Below are 15,146 nucleotides of genomic sequence, written 5' to 3' on the forward strand. Positions count from 1 at the left end.
TAGGGCCTCTGCCCCTACCGCCACCAGAGCCCCGACTGCCGCTACCTCCTCGGGTCAGAACGGGTGTTTCCACCCGCGCTGCCGGCGTATCTGGGATGCCGGAACTGAGCAGACCCAGCATAGTATCAAATGCGTCTTGATCTGCTTCGGTGATCTGAGATTGGCTGGCTTGGAAAGGGGAACCCGGCCGCGGCAGGTGAAGCGCGTCTAGGTTGGGTCGGTAATCTCCAAAAGCGGAACGACTCAGATTCCGATATAAAGCGGGCGGCGTTGGTGAGGATCTCCACGACTGAGATGGAGGAAGGGGTGGACTCGATGCCCACGGTGGTGGAGATTGATTCCAACTCTAAGGCTGTGACGGAGCCATATATCCGCCAAATCCCGACGGCCGAGAAGCATATCCGCCAATACCCGATGGCGGCGAATGATGGGCCGACGGCTGAGATGGATTGCTGTCATATCCCGATTCCTCAGTGTCGGGTGATTCGTCGTCTCCTCGGTGCATTTTGTAGAGAGTGTTTTTGTAGAAAGTGGGTGTATGGATTTTGTGAAAATGGGAGTGGGGGAAAAAGGGGAGTGGTATTTATAGATGAAAAAACGAAAAAAAAAAATTCAAAAAATGCGGCTATAGCCGCAGCGGATATCCGCCACTATAATAGCCGCGGCTATAGCCGCGCCTATACACCCACCGCCGCGTCCTCGCCCCACTCGCAGCGAAGCCTCGTCCGCCGCCCTCCCCCACCAGCCGCGTCCACCCTCGCGGCGGACACCCCCTCCACTATAATAGCCGCGCCTACCGCCCCGCTTCCGCCCCGCTCGCGGCTATAGCCGCGTCCACCTTATAGTGGACGCTCTAAGTCGGATCGTGAAAATGAGCCGCCGCGGCGGTGGCGGAGACAGCGGCGGCAGCAGCAGCAGTTTAAGTTCAGTATTCTACTCGGATGAGTACCATCCTATCCAAGCCGGAAGCATTGACGGAACCGACATTCTTCCCCACGACAACGGCGTCTACAGAGCTCTCCTTTGCTCCAAAGCAGCCCTATGTACTCAAATTCACCCTACCTATTCCTAATTCATCTCATCGCGCCTGATATTAGGTTTTCGCTCTCCAATTTAAATTGTTCTTGCGGATGACCCCTTCGGCGACCCAAAAGTCACCGGCGATCCTTATTGCACCCTCTTTGTCGGCCGTCTCTCTCATCTCACCACCGAAGACACTCTCCGCAAGGTATTTCATGTTGTTCCTTTATTGAATTGGAAGTTTAAATGTCGATTCGGTGTTGCTGTGCAATAAGCTTGGGTTCTTCCATCGGTCCCATTTTCAGGCTGTGAGCGATTTTGGGCTTGTCAAGAACTCGCGGTTGATCAGGGACATAGGTACAAATTCCATTCATTCAAATTCTTGTTTTTGTTGCCTTTTCAAGTAAGAGCAAGCGAATTTCTGGCTAAACTGTAATCACTTTTCAGATTTACTAGGCATCTATGCGAAATTTGATGAACAACTATGTGCCTCTGGTAGTTAAATTCCATTCGTTAGTCTCTTGATCTTGGCATGTGAAATTGCTTGTCTCTCCTACTGATAGTATCTCTCCAACTGCTACTAGGCTTCTTTACGATGGAATTCAACATGCTGGCTGAATAATCAGGTTTATACATCAAACTTAGCCTTATCAAATCAGCTGGTTGTTTTGGGACTTGGTAATCGAAATATTGTATAACTACAAACTACTTGGTGAGTGTTTTACGTGTGTTCAAAGAAGATTACTAGGGCAATAACTGATAGAATGCTGGCATTATCCAAAGTAGGAACTGGAGTTGGTTTTTCTAGGATGGATGAACTCTATACTTGAGGGATGACTTGCAATGTTCTTTATTTACTATGTGCTTCTTTGTTTCTATATTCCACATAAATAACCAGCTCACTGTAGATTGTTTCTCTTCAGTGGCGGGTGCCTCACGTGGTTATGCATTTGTTGAATTTGAAACTGAGAAGGACATGCGTCGAGCATACAAGGTGCATGAATTTTTCTGTATACCATCCTGGTCTTAGTTTGAGTTCTTCAGATGCCCATTTTCTCTGTATGTGTGTGCTCGCACGCGTGAAGAGAGCTAGTGCACCTCCAAGTCGTCTGAACCATTGTTCTGTATTTTCGTGGTTTCCTTCAAACAATCACCACATGCAGGGATAAAAATAGAACATTGTAGTAACCACTAACCAGAAGCTTTTTACCAGGGGAAAGAGAGATAAAAATAGAACACTCTTGGATGTTATCATATTATTATTAATTATTATTATTATTATTATTATTATTATTATTATATAATATCCTAACCATGATTTTAATATTGTTTAATGATTCCTCTTGTGGTGTCAGGTGTGCATATAATGTGGTAAGTCTTGGCCCACATTTCTCAGACGCATCCTGAACCCTTTGTTCTATTGATCCCTTCATTTTATCATACTCCGTGAAGAATACTAAGATCAAATGTGTATTCCTTACAACCTTTAGATTTTGTGTATGTTTTCATTAATTTTACATATGGAAGAGTATACTAAAATTTTAATGTGTGGATCCTATCCTATGTGTGGATGCTTGTGTATGCATCTAGATTTTGAGTATGCTTGCAAATCTATAGTAGTCAAACGGTCCCACAACGTTATGTTGCCCATTGATGTTCATTTGTGATTTAGTGAGCTAGCTTATTTTCTTTTATATGTAGGACGCTCATCATACTTATATTGATGGTTCTGAAATCATAGTTGATTACAATAGGCAGCAACTGATGCCTGGGTGGATTCCTAGAAGGCTAGGTAAGCCAAACCTATCCTTTTGCTTTGTTTTCTATTCTGGGAGCTTGACTGTACCTTGTTCGACAGGTGGGGGTCTTGGTGGCAAGAAAGAATCAGGGCAACTTCGATTCGGAGGACGAGAAAGACCATTCCGGGCTCCACTGTATGTCTATATATGCCTATTTTTGTTTTATAGTACTATTATAACCAGTAGAATAGGCATGCTACCACACACCTCCTTTTGCTAAACTCATAGTATGTCGTTAAGTTCGTAACTAAATCTGGAAACATACTCTTTGTGAGAAAACAGGAGGCAAATTCCATTAGATGACTTAAAGAGGCTGGGCATACCACCACCTCCCGAAGGAAGATATATGTCGCGCTTTCAGGTAAGCAAAATAAGGAGCTGTGCACAGATGGAGTCTCGTTCGTGTGTCCATTTTGATTGAAACTTTTGTTATTTACTATTTGAATTAGATCCCATCTCCACCGAGAAGGAAAAGAAGTGGCTCCTCTGACTTGGATGAGAGAAGTAGGTCGGAGAAGCACCACAAACACGCTGGACATTCTTCATCCAGGCGACCAACATCGCATGGCAGAAGTCATGTGGACGGAAGGAGGAGCTGATTGGCGCAATGGTTGGATGAGGATCCATCATTCTCTCTTTTGCATAATGCAGCATTTTAACGTTTGGTATACCTGTTTCTACCCACCCCTGTAAAATTTGAGTGAATAGTATGTTTTGACGCATATGCTTATATTTTTATGGGACGGAGGGAATAGTTAAAGTAAAAAGAAAGTAAAGTATGATAGAAAATAAAGTAGAGAAGACTGAATATCCGACTTAGATGTCCAATCCTGAAAATTCACTCAGGAGTATATAATACCCGATTAAAAAAATCGAAGTATTCGTACTCATTGCATAACATTAAAAGCTAAAATTTCTCAGTCACAAGTCATAACATCCACAATTAACCATAAAAAATCAACATATGACAAGTCGTAAAGATCTATAATTAACATCCAAAAAACCAAAAGATCAAATAACATAAGTTCAAATGACATTTGTACTTGCGCCTTTTGGGAACATTTTTAGTGTAATGTGATGAATAGTGAAAAAGTATCACGAATGTGATTACACTTTAGTCTAGGGACTACCCATAAAATTTTTAAAGTCCATAGACGATTGGCGCGCAAAACGCAAAATTCATGGACCATTTACGTAGTTCCCTAAGAAACAAAGCAGAAACATGTGGTGCTATTTATTTCATGATATGCAATAAATATACAACATGCATTCACTAGATACTAATTTTGCAGTTACTAAAAACGAATATAAAAGTTTTACACAAGCGACTTCCCCAACGCTCAATTAGAAAAAAAAATAGCCCTAGAGTTATCATACTAATCTTGTTTTGATCATTTGTCACTTTAGTTTAAATTTTGCTATGATAGTTTTGATATGGTTGGAACGTTAAATTGTGAGAAATTTGGTACAAGGTCCAGGTTTAAAATTTGTGATCACTTTATAAATTTGTGAGAAATAAAAAAAATATTCGCCCAAAAGTACCTCAAAGTTTAAAATGATATGGTTGGAATGTCAGTTTGGAACATTTTTTTCTCACATTTGCATTCCCAAATATCATGTCAGTTTTCATAGAAATCTTAAATAGTGAAAGTTTGATTAAAAAAAAAACAAAATTTCGTAATTTGGTAATCAACTTTTAAATTATATTTCCTTTCAAAATTTATCACATATTTCAATTTTCATATGTCCTACAATGTAATTATTTTTTATCATTTTTTATAATAGATTTTATATTTCACTAATTTATTCTCACTCATATTCTATTATAAAATACTTCCTCCGTCCCATAAGAATCTTTTTAGTCCGTCCCACAAAAATATGCATTTTTCCAATTTTGTAAACTCTTTTCTTAATGTGGTGGGACTCATTTCCCACTCACAATACTTTAATTACTTTTTCTCTTTACCTCTCTCCTACTTTATCAATTTTGTATTAAAATCCGTGCCGAATCTAAAGTGCATATTATTTGGGGACGGATGAAGTAATATTTAAAAATAAGATTCACTTTTCACTAATTTTTCAATTAACTTTCCGTTATATCTTTTAAAATTCATGTTTCAATTAACTTTCCGTTATATCTTTTAAAATTGATGTCTGATTAAACTATGACAAAATTTAAGGATACGTTGGTGTAATTAAATTTGGACCAAAGGTTGTATTTCTTGATACAACTACCCGATTATAAAATGTTATTTAAATTTTAATGTAAAAATAAAACTAATCCGAACAGTTTATTTTGACCACATTGATTTCGATTCTTAAAGGTTGGGGTATTGTCCCAGAAGTTCTTTAATCGAGTATTATATTAATTATAAGAGATATAGTTTTATAATATGTGTAGAGTGAAAATGGCGATTCGAAGACGTGTGAGGAGTTGAGGATGAAAGTTGAGGTGTGTAGTTTGCATGTTCACACCCGCCAGCCTCTTCTCCCTTTTCCTTACTTGACAATCCTTTTTCCCATTTTCAATTCTTCATTTTCTGCAACAATAACTTTCTTTGTATACTCACACAGCAACAAATGGAATGTTTTTGAACTCGTCTTGTGCTGCTTCATCCCTTCCTCTTGCTCTTTTCTCTGCAACTACGCTCTGATGGTAATTAATTCTACTCCCTCCCTCTCTCTCTCTCTCATCTGCAGAGTGAGACAATATATTTATGTTATAATTAATGATCTAGTGTTTACTACTCATGATTTTGTTTTTACTAATATTGCATTCACTCTCTCTCAAAAAACTATCTTCAAAGAGACGCAGGTTTTACTGATATTGCATTCACTTTCTACACAACTTTTAGAGTTTATACATTGTATATTTTCTTCTGTATTTTAGTTCGGGTACAACTAGAAATTAAGTGGAACATCTTTAGCAAATCATCTTCGAAGACCTGTTTTGATTTTCCCCACCTTCAACATGTGTTTAATTGCATATTCGATGTACAAGTACTCTCTCTCTCCCTCCTTAAAGAGACATTACTTTCCGGTATAGGTTTTAAGAAAGTGGAGTTTGTTAGTTAAGTGGAAAGAATAAAGTAAGATATAATGAAAATGTAGAGAGGAAAAAAGTAGGAGAGAGAATGGAAAAATGGAAATGACTCACTTTTGAACACTTAACAAGTGACACAGAGAGTATTACTTTAATGATGCACAATGTTAGGCCATCCGCAACGCTGTCTCTTATCCGTCTCTTAACCGTCTCATCCCTTAACTATTCATGAGCCCCACTGTACTTTTCACTCCATCTCTTAACTAAGAGACAGAACCTGCAACCCTCCATCTCTTATCCGTCTCTTAACCATCTCTTAACTTACTATTAATTCAATTTCATTTTTTATTTTTATTTCCAACAAATTCAATTAATAAAAACACATTTCATTAAATAAAATAAAATTACAACTTAAAATTCTTAAAAAAATAAAAAATAAACATAATTAAAAATCCTAAAAAAATGAAAAATACATAATTTAATTTCTTCCGTCAAATTTTTCCCAAATGTGTGTCGAACCCTTCTTGGAAGAACTCTTCCCGGGCTGCCAATGTGTTTGCGATGTGGAGAAATAGCGGTCGCCGCATGCGGAAACGGCCACGGAAATAGGTATCTCCCCATACTGGGTTATCACAGAAGTAGTCGCGTACTAACCTTGCGGCGGCTTCCTCCCGGTTACGATGAATGTAAGTCCGGGATCGTCTTTGGGGCGGCGCAGCTTCCTCCGCCTCCCTACGTCGATCTTCTTCAAGTGATTCTTTCTTTATTCGACCCATTTGCTCAAATAGATCCATGAATGTATTAACTTTAGTAGAAGAATAAAAGAGATGATTTGAGATGAAAATTGGAGAGGAAATGAAGGTAATTTGAGAAGAATAGATGTGTGTTTGTGTGTAATGAGGATGAAATTGGAGTATTTATAGAGTAAAAAAATAAAAAAAAAAAAGAAAAATGACTGTTGAACGGTCATATGACCGTTTTTAATTTTTTTTTATTAATTCAAATTTTTAAAAAAAATGATTTATTGCGTCAGCGTGACGAAGCCCACTCGCGGGTCGGCGAGTGGGCGTCACGCATGGCGTCGGAGTGCGCCACGTCGCATAAGCGCGTGGCGAGACAGCTCGCCCGTCTCGGATCAGAGGGACGAGATAAGGGACACCCACGAGACGCGTTGCGGGTGCCCTTGTGACTTATGATGCTATGCAAATTGTGCCCTTTTTGTTTTTTTTTCTTTTTCATTCTAAAAATGTTATTGTTGAGTGATTTTAGTGTGTTTATTTACCATCCAATATGAGATTGGGGTGTAGACTATAAGATACTCCCTCCGTTTTTTCTAAAAATAGCAACTATTTCCATTTTGGATGAGTCCTTATAAATAGACTCCGTTTTTTCTAAAAATAGCAACTATTTCTATTTTGGATCGTTCCTTATAAATAGAAACTTTAGAATCTTTCTATTTTAGGACATGAACCTACAATCCACTAACTCTACTTTCACTACTTTTTCTCTACCCCTCTCTTGCTTTACTCATTTTTTTTTCTTATCTCTTATTTTATCAATTTTTCTCACTTACTTTACAAATTGTGCATTAAAACTCGTGTCGTTTCAAATGTTTCTATTTCTTGAATACGGAGGGAGTAGAATAAAATGTGGGCATATATGTGCAGAAGAGCAGGACCTACTACAAGGAATCAACAGTTTCAGGACTTGAGCCAACGCTCCAGCACTCGTGAAGCACGACAAGGCCGACTGCGTGGCTGATGAGATAGCAGACAAAATGGAGGAAGAGAGCTGTGACCATGTAGTCGCAGCTCATGTCGGACTACCCGGCCGTGCTGAGCAAGTGCAAGTTCTTAACAAAACTACACACAGTCTCAGAACGCAAAGTACTTGAATGACTCTAAGTTCAGTGGGGAAGGAATAGGGACGGAGGACGATTGGACTGTCTTGGTGCTGACCACAAATACTCATGGAGGTAGCTTTGCCAGCACAGCTCATCGTTGTCTAACCCGTTTATTATGGGCCGTCTATTCTCTAGAGTACGCACTCTAGAGAATTGCATTTCAATTTCTAGTTTGTTGTTTTATAGTTCCCATTTGCTATCCTCTCATCTGCCAAATCAGAAGTTGTGGGTTCAATCAACATAGCACTAATCCTGGACTCCTTAGATGATTTATGATTCCATCGTCCCTAAACCATTTTTCAGTTGCATTCAACAACATTTTTAATCTATTTTTGTTATATCTCGGATGTTGAGATGCTACTCAATTAGTACATCACAATCACATGTGGGTATAATTATCATTTCGGTGGCAGTGGCACCCATCTAAATCTCATTCCCGACGTAGGACGCTCTGCCACGTTTTCATCCTACTCCCTATTTGTAGCGCCACCTCCTCCACCGCTCCATCCCTTCTCTATTGGTTTCTGGATTACAAGATAGCAAATTCGAGCGTAATACAACCCAAAAGAAGGAATACAGAAGGAAGAACTGAACTGAAATTACAACTTAAAAATGAAGCAACTAAACCAGTATGGTATGATAGCCGAGTCGAGGAGGCCTCTTCCCGCAAGACGAGATACGCCCCGGTAGTGCTCTCGGTTTGGCGTGTCGTCCCCAAAGGTAAAACGGCTACGTCTCTTTTGATGCAGCACCGCAATCAGCAGAGCTCCGGCGAACTGGATAGAGGAGAGGGCAGAACTTTCGACAGAAAAACAATGCAGAGAGGGAGAGAGCTTATGATGCTAAGAATGCTTGTGAATAATGTTATACTAATGCAGTGGAATGGCTAGCCTATTTATAGGTCAAGCCACCATGCAGGGTCAACCAAGCCATGAAGGCTCATCATGGCAGATTCGTAACCGTCGGCGGTTACGAGCGTGTGGCAGGAGTGTGCCTTTCGCGTGTGGATTTCTTATGTGGCAGCCGTGACTGTGCCTCGCTTGACGACGTGTCAAGCCACTTGGACTGCTGACTCGGCGGTGGTCTAAAAAGATTAGTTTGGGCCAAGCACCAAGCCCAAAGACCAATTGCCAAGATCCAAGTCCAAGATCGGGCCCGGGCGGGCGGGCGGCGGCGGCGCGCGTGTGCGCGCGTGTGGGCTCTTTCACCCATCTTGGTCCACTATAATTATTAGGTAACATAAAGTCACTTAATTTAAACACATTAAAAGATGTGTTAATCCTCCAATGTGGGATAATTAACACTAGTTAATTATTCTCTAAGCCCCAACACCAAGCTTTAATTAATAGCTAATTATGCCCAACTTTAATCCACTATTTCTCACTCACCGGAAATCGGATTTGAGAAAGTGAATATACTACATTTATCTACGTAAAATGTAGATCGACGCTATGTCATTTAATTTCACAAAATTAAATGTCTCGTCACATTTATTATTTGGTCAAAATGCATTGACCGAAGCATATTTAATCCATGATTTTTTACAATCTCCTCTACAAATTATGCTCTTCTCCCCTTCTCGTCTTCTTCCTAAATCCACACTCCGATCAATCCCCCCCCCCTTTCTTCCAAAACCAATACGATCCATGGCCTCCGGCAACAATCAATTCCCTCTCTGTGAAAAATGGATGCTCAGCCAGGAAAAGAGCACCTCATGGACCCCAACCCCCCCGCCTCCACTCACCATTACAAATCTGCTAACAACCTCGTGGTTCGTATCCTATATATAGGGTTTTGATCCATGCAAAACCATTCTTAATACAAAAATGCAGAACCAAGCATACAAAAGTCATTTTTAGGTCATTGTACGCTTATTTTTACGTCATTATAGTAAGGATGACATGAAATGATCTTAACATGACCTCAAATCCAAAGTTTATAATATGACCTAAAACTGCTTTACAATGACCCTCCGTGTTTTTGTTTAATTATTGACCATTGGATTGTCAAATCTCATGGTCAGGATTTGGTCTGGATTTTGTATTCAGATCAAGTTTTGTATTGATCATTTTCCCATATATATATATATATATATATATATATATATATCGGATAAATCAAAATTGGCTTGATTTTGTTTTGCAGGGGAAGGTGGCCTTAGTGACCAGAGGGGACTCCGGGATTGGGCGGGCTGTGGCACACTGCTTCGCTTTGGAGGGCGCCACGGTGGCCTCCACCTACCTCAAGGGGCAAGAGGACAAGGACGCGAGCGACACGGTCAACATGCTCTACAAGGCCTAGCACGCCGACGCCAAGGACCCCCTCACCATACCCACCGACCTCGGCTACGACGACACGCTTGCAGTTGTCGTCGATGAGGTCGTCAACAGCTTTGGCAGGATCGACATCCTCATCAACAACGCCGCCGAGCAGTACGAGGCCAGCTCCGTCGAGGAGATCGACAAGCCCCGCCTCGAGAGGGTCTTCAGGACCAACATCTTCTCTTGCTTCTTCACCACCAGGTTCGTGACCGTCCACTTCATTCCAAATTTGATTAACCAAACCAAATCAAAATATTGAATTGGTATTTGCAGGCATGCTTTGAAGCACATGAAGGAGGGGAGCTGCATCATCAACACGACTTCGGTGATTGCGTACAAAGGGAACCCGAAGCTGCTGGACTACACAGCGACCAAGGGGGCGATCGTGGATACGCGTGAACGGGGTTGGACGCCTCTAATTCCCCCCTCCTTCACGGAGGATGAGAGCGCCAGCTTCGGGAAAGAGGTGCCCATGGGGAGGGCGGGGCAGCCTCATGAGGTGGCGCCCGCCTACGTGTTTCTTGCTTGCAACGTCGATTCGTCTTACATAACGGGCCAAGTCATCCACCCTAATGGAGGATCAATCGTCAATGGCTGATCCGCTCAACTGTGCTTTTGGCTGCTACCGTATATACAGCTTTATACTTATATATATATGTATGTGTGTGTGTTGTAATGTGGACTATGATGCAACTAGTATAACAATTGGGTTTCACCTAAATAAACTTTTGTACATGTAGTTCGATCTTTTGCTTTGGCCACTTGCCAGATAAAAATCTCTATTTACCTACATATGAAAGCTTTGCTTATGTGAAATCCGGATTGTGCTGTGCCTTGTCAGAATCATACTCAACACTGCACATACATACTCATAGGCTTTTAAAATACTCTTCTCAATAAGTTAACTGTCGAAATTTCAACAAGACGACGAGTTCAGACAACAGGACAATACAACGAAATATAACTCGAACATCACCACAAAAAAAAGGTTACACAAATTTACTATGATCATTGATCAAGATTTTAAGAAATTCAGACATTACAAGCATCTATCTACTTACTCTCTTTAGGTCTAATCTCAATCCCTTGTATAATGATGCCACTCTTCCAATTGCCGCCCTTGACCTCCATCACGCTCACCTCCAGCTCTCCATCTTGCCCTTCCTCTACGAAACACTCTCCCAATTCTACCTCCATCCACCCGTCCCCTCTCTGCTTCGGGTACTCAGGCTCCCCGTCCGGGAGCATGGCTTCCGGGTTCCGCATTTGAGTTAATCGGCGGTAGAACAATCCTTCACGTCTCGGTACACGCTGGTGCCTACGCCTCCGCGCTCCATCTGGATCCAAACAAACACTACGTTTCTCACTTTCACTCCCACTCCCACTCACTTTCACATAACCTTCTGCAGATTGATGATCAAAACCATGTACCATAGACCTGCAAGTGAACACAAGGTATGCTGCATAATTAGTGCCCAAAGATAGCATGCTCATCTCTATCTTCCCTCTTATTTCGAACCAGCAAACGTCGAGGAGCTCTGCCACCTCCGGAAACCTAATATGAATGTGGGTAAGTATCATCCATTCAGCGAAAAGCCCGATTTTGGGTTTAACTGATAATTAGAGGCATTTAACTAACTACCTGGATTCAGGGAGACTGAGAAATCGCCAGTATTGAGTATCTCCCCACACAATGGAGAGGTCCCTTGCAGATAGCATGTAACATTTCTTACCACTCAGCTTCTCCAATTGAAAACTCTGTGCAATGATACAGAGAAAGCATGTCAGATGCAAACACCAAACAACAATAAAACTTCATGTAGCAAAAGCAAAAGTCTAGCATGAGAAACTCAAAGATCACAAAAAAAAATGCAGTGTTACAGAAATTGTAACCTAGAATTTCACTCAGGTAAACCCCATTAAGTGACCTAGAAAATATTCAATCAACCAATTGGTGTTAGATGCAAATGAAACCAATCTGAAACAGAAAATCCGAGCTCACTCTAAACAGTCACAAAAATGTGAGTATTAATTATAATTTCTCTTCGCCTAATAATTAAAAATCCTGATGAGGATGTAATCATTTTCAACTATAGATAGCAGCGAAATCGCACAGATAAGAAAATTTGGAAGCGCAATAGCATAATCCAGCAGATGATCATATCCAATAGCATGGAAAAATCATCGCACAAGTCCAGTCTCGTAATTGCATCCAAAACTAAATCATGTTAAACGAGAAAAGTGAGTGCGATAGAAGTCGAAGAACAAACCGACATACCTTGCGGCCATCGTCGATGAGAAGGGGATGATCGCAGAGGTGGAGATAGAGATCCTTCTTGGAATGAAATTTCGAAAGCAGTGAATCGCCGCCGTCAAGAGCGCGGGAAATTATGTGTGGATAATCGGAGGGCAGGAAGCGGGCCCAAACGGCGTCGGATTGGGAGGCGGATCGGAATGTGGAAGCGACCGCCGACAGCCGGCAAACGTCCTTAGGGCTGGTGAGCGACAGCGCGGTGGCTATGCAGTCCTCTGGGAGGGCGTAGATGTCATTCGAACTCTCCACCGCCATATCTCTCTTCTCTTCTCTCTAGATTTTTGTAGAAATCGTGCCAAATATCTTCGTGCAGTTACTCAAACGAAGCCACCGCTGCATATATATATACATGGTGTGATGAACTTGGGCAGACATTTGCATTTAATTTAAATAGAATATAATATTCGAGAAATGGGATAGGTGAAATCAATTTGCATTTAATTTTTTTTGTTACACTTGCTTTATATGAACAATCCTAATATCAACCAAACATAATATAGAGTTGAAGATAATAAAAAAATATGTATATGTAGTCATGAACTTGGGAAGACATATCCATTTAATTTTAAAATATAATATAATATTGTAGAAATGGGATAAGTGAAATCAATTTTGTTACATTTGCGAATACGATCCCGATTTCAAATAGGGTACATTTCTATTGAAGTACTATTTACTATATTTGACCGAGAATGTAATCAACTCAGTCTTAGGCCACCCGCAACGCGTCACGCGGGTGGCCCGGAACCCGTCACGCAAGGACGGGACGGCAGCGCGACGCGTTGCGGCGCCCCGTCTCGTCCCCAGTCCGTCACCATCTCGTCACGAAACTCGTTCTCCCGGGACGTAACTCGGGCACGCGCCGCGGCGACGTGGCGCGCTCCCCGGCCATGCGAGACGCCCACTCGTCGGCCCGCGATTGGGCGTCGTCACGCTGACGCAATAATTATTTTTAAAAAAAAATTGAATTAAATAAATAAAATAAATAAATAAAGTGAAACGACAATGTTACCGTTTAAAAGAGCCGTTTTCAATTTTTTTTATTATTTTTTATTTTATAAATACTCCTAATTCATCCTCATTTCACACACAACTACACATCTATTCTTCCAAATTCATCTCCATTTCCTCTCCAATTTTCATCTAACATCTAATCACAAAATGTCCGGCGACGGAAACTCCGGCGGTGGCGGCTCCGGCGACTTGGGGAGCATGTACAACACATTGGGTGGTTCTGGTTCGCCGACGCCGGGCACCCATGGTTCGGGCACGCCGGGGGGTACCAACCACCCAATTTTGATGTTGATGCATACGCCCGTCCCTCCGCCCTACGGTATTCGCAGGGATTATCCCAGATTCGGAAGGATTATTCGGTTCAACCCATTCCGGAAGAAGGCCGAGGCGGGGGAGGCGGAGGCGGGGGAGGAGGAGGAGGATCTAGGCCGACATCCGTACGGCCCCAAAGAAACGCTGGCGGTGTACAACGCCTGGATCAGCATCTCGTACGATCCCATCGTCGGGAATCAACAACCCCGGAAGTGCTTCTGGGAAAAGGTCACCGAGGCCTACCACGAGATTAAGCCGAAAAAAACCAGCCACCGCACATATAAGATGCTCCGTGCTCACTTTGACCGAGTCGACAGAGAGGTCAAACGATTCTGCGGCATCTACAAGAATGTAGCGGCTCAGTACCAAAGCGGAGCCACGGGAGCCGACATTCTGAGGTCGGCTTTGCGGGTCTACTACGAAGACACCGGCAAACAATTCAAATATGCCGATGTTTGGGAGGTCGTCAGGGACGAGGAAAGGTGGGCCGGCGGTGTGCGGTCCAGCTCGGGCTCGACCTCGAAGCGTACGAAGTACACGACGAGTGGCCAATACTCATCTGGTGAGGGCGGTTCGGGCATCGGGCCACAATAGTTTGCCTCGCAGGAGGAGGAGACCCCGACAGACGATGCCGTGGGGTCCTCCCGTGGGCGCCGTCGGCCGCAAGGGAGAAATGCGGCGAAGGCGGCTAGAGGGAGGAGGGGCCGAGCCGAATCAAGCCAGGCGGGCTCGGGCTCGGGGGGACCCTCGAACTCCTTTATGTCCATGTACATGACCGCCACAATGGCGGATACTTCCCGCTTTACGCCCACCCAATACGAAGCATGGCTTAACGGAGTCCTGTTTATAGCGGCACAACTTGGTATCCCGCCTCCAAGTGGCCTCAGGGCACCTCCACCGCCTTCTGGGGATGATTCGCCGGCGGAGTAGTTTTTTTTATTTTCTATAAAATTGTATTTTAAATTATGTCATTTTTATTTTTTTAGGATTTTACTTATGTCTTTTTTATTTTTTTGAATTTTAAGTTGTATTTTTATTTTATGTTGTAATGTTATTTTATTTTTAATGAAGTGTGTTTTTTATTAATTGAATTTGGTGGAAAAAAATAAAAAAATGAAATTGAATGAATACTGTTTTAAAGGACGGTTAAGGAACGGAGGGTTGCAGGTTCCGTCCGTTAATTAAGGGATGGAGTAAAAAAGTACAGTACCAGCTGCAAATAGTGTTTTAAGGGACGGTTAAAGGACGATATAGTGACAACGTTGTGGATGGCTTTAGTAGGCTTACTTTAATATCAGCCAAATATAAAATATTTATATAAAGTCTAAGAAATCAAAGTTGACTTTGTAGACGACAGTGTAACCCTAATAAAAAAATTATGAGCGACTAAACTAGTAATATAGAAAAATGTTTAAATTAG

The 15,146-nt window shown here is 42.0% G+C and overlaps 2 protein-coding genes and 1 pseudogene across 4 annotated transcripts; 2 read left to right on the forward strand and 1 right to left on the reverse strand.

Annotated features, from left to right (window-relative positions):
* The first annotated feature begins 748 nt into the window (after window positions 1–748).
* Window positions 749–3,590, forward strand: LOC121788541 (U11/U12 small nuclear ribonucleoprotein 35 kDa protein-like). Of its 3 annotated transcripts, XM_042187194.1 has the most exons (10): window positions 905–1,228; window positions 1,326–1,377; window positions 1,468–1,515; window positions 1,605–1,646; window positions 1,944–2,014; window positions 2,376–2,391; window positions 2,722–2,812; window positions 2,879–2,954; window positions 3,102–3,180; window positions 3,269–3,590. In XM_042187194.1, the coding sequence occupies exons 3-10, from the start codon at window positions 1,483–1,485 to the stop codon at window positions 3,416–3,418; spliced, it is 558 nt and encodes a 185-aa protein (XP_042043128.1). In that variant the 5' UTR covers window positions 905–1,228; window positions 1,326–1,377; window positions 1,468–1,482; the 3' UTR covers window positions 3,419–3,590. The 3 variants fall into 3 exon arrangements, with proteins under 3 accessions (XP_042043126.1, XP_042043127.1, XP_042043128.1); XM_042187192.1 differs by lacking the exons at window positions 1,468–1,515; window positions 1,605–1,646; window positions 2,376–2,391 and having other exon boundaries at window positions 749–1,043; window positions 1,131–1,228; window positions 1,929–2,014; XM_042187193.1 differs by lacking the exons at window positions 1,468–1,515; window positions 1,605–1,646; window positions 2,376–2,391 and having other exon boundaries at window positions 749–1,043; window positions 1,131–1,228.
* Window positions 3,591–9,408: 5,818 nt separating this feature from the next.
* On the forward strand, window positions 9,409–10,684 carry LOC121788540 (annotated as a pseudogene).
* Window positions 10,685–10,963: 279 nt separating this feature from the next.
* LOC121788538 (putative F-box protein PP2-B12) lies at window positions 10,964–12,731 on the reverse strand. The gene is made up of 3 exons (XM_042187191.1): window positions 12,365–12,731; window positions 11,729–11,844; window positions 10,964–11,641 (listed from the first exon to the last, which is right to left on the reverse strand). Exons 1-3 carry the CDS (start codon window positions 12,653–12,655, stop codon window positions 11,140–11,142), a joined length of 909 nt encoding a protein of 302 aa, XP_042043125.1. The 5' UTR covers window positions 12,656–12,731; the 3' UTR covers window positions 10,964–11,139.
* Between the last annotated feature and the right edge of the window lie 2,415 nt (window positions 12,732–15,146).

Source organism: Salvia splendens, unplaced genomic scaffold, assembly GCF_004379255.2.
Source record: "Salvia splendens isolate huo1 unplaced genomic scaffold, SspV2 ctg1070, whole genome shotgun sequence".
Classification (NCBI taxonomy): Eukaryota; Viridiplantae; Streptophyta; class Magnoliopsida; order Lamiales; family Lamiaceae; genus Salvia; species Salvia splendens.

Bases quoted from the DNA above. Each gene is read 5' to 3' on its own strand.
- LOC121788541 (XM_042187192.1), top strand. From the start codon at position 872: ATGAGCCGCCGCGGCGGTGGCGGAGACAGCGGCGGCAGCAGCAGCAGT. The intron at 1,229-1,325 runs GTATTTCATGTT...TCCCATTTTCAG, and splicing joins CCGAAGACACTCTCCGCAAG to GCTGTGAGCGATTTTGGGCT. The intron at 3,181-3,268 runs GTAAGCAAAATA...TATTTGAATTAG, and splicing joins GATATATGTCGCGCTTTCAG to ATCCCATCTCCACCGAGAAG.
- LOC121788538 (XM_042187191.1), bottom strand. From the start codon at position 12,655: ATGGCGGTGGAGAGTTCGAATGACATCTACGCCCTCCCAGAGGACTGC. The intron at 11,845-12,364 runs GTATGTCGGTTT...ATCATTGCACAG, and splicing joins TCATCGACGATGGCCGCAAG to AGTTTTCAATTGGAGAAGCT. The intron at 11,642-11,728 runs GTAGTTAGTTAA...CATTCATATTAG, and splicing joins CTCAGTCTCCCTGAATCCAG to GTTTCCGGAGGTGGCAGAGC.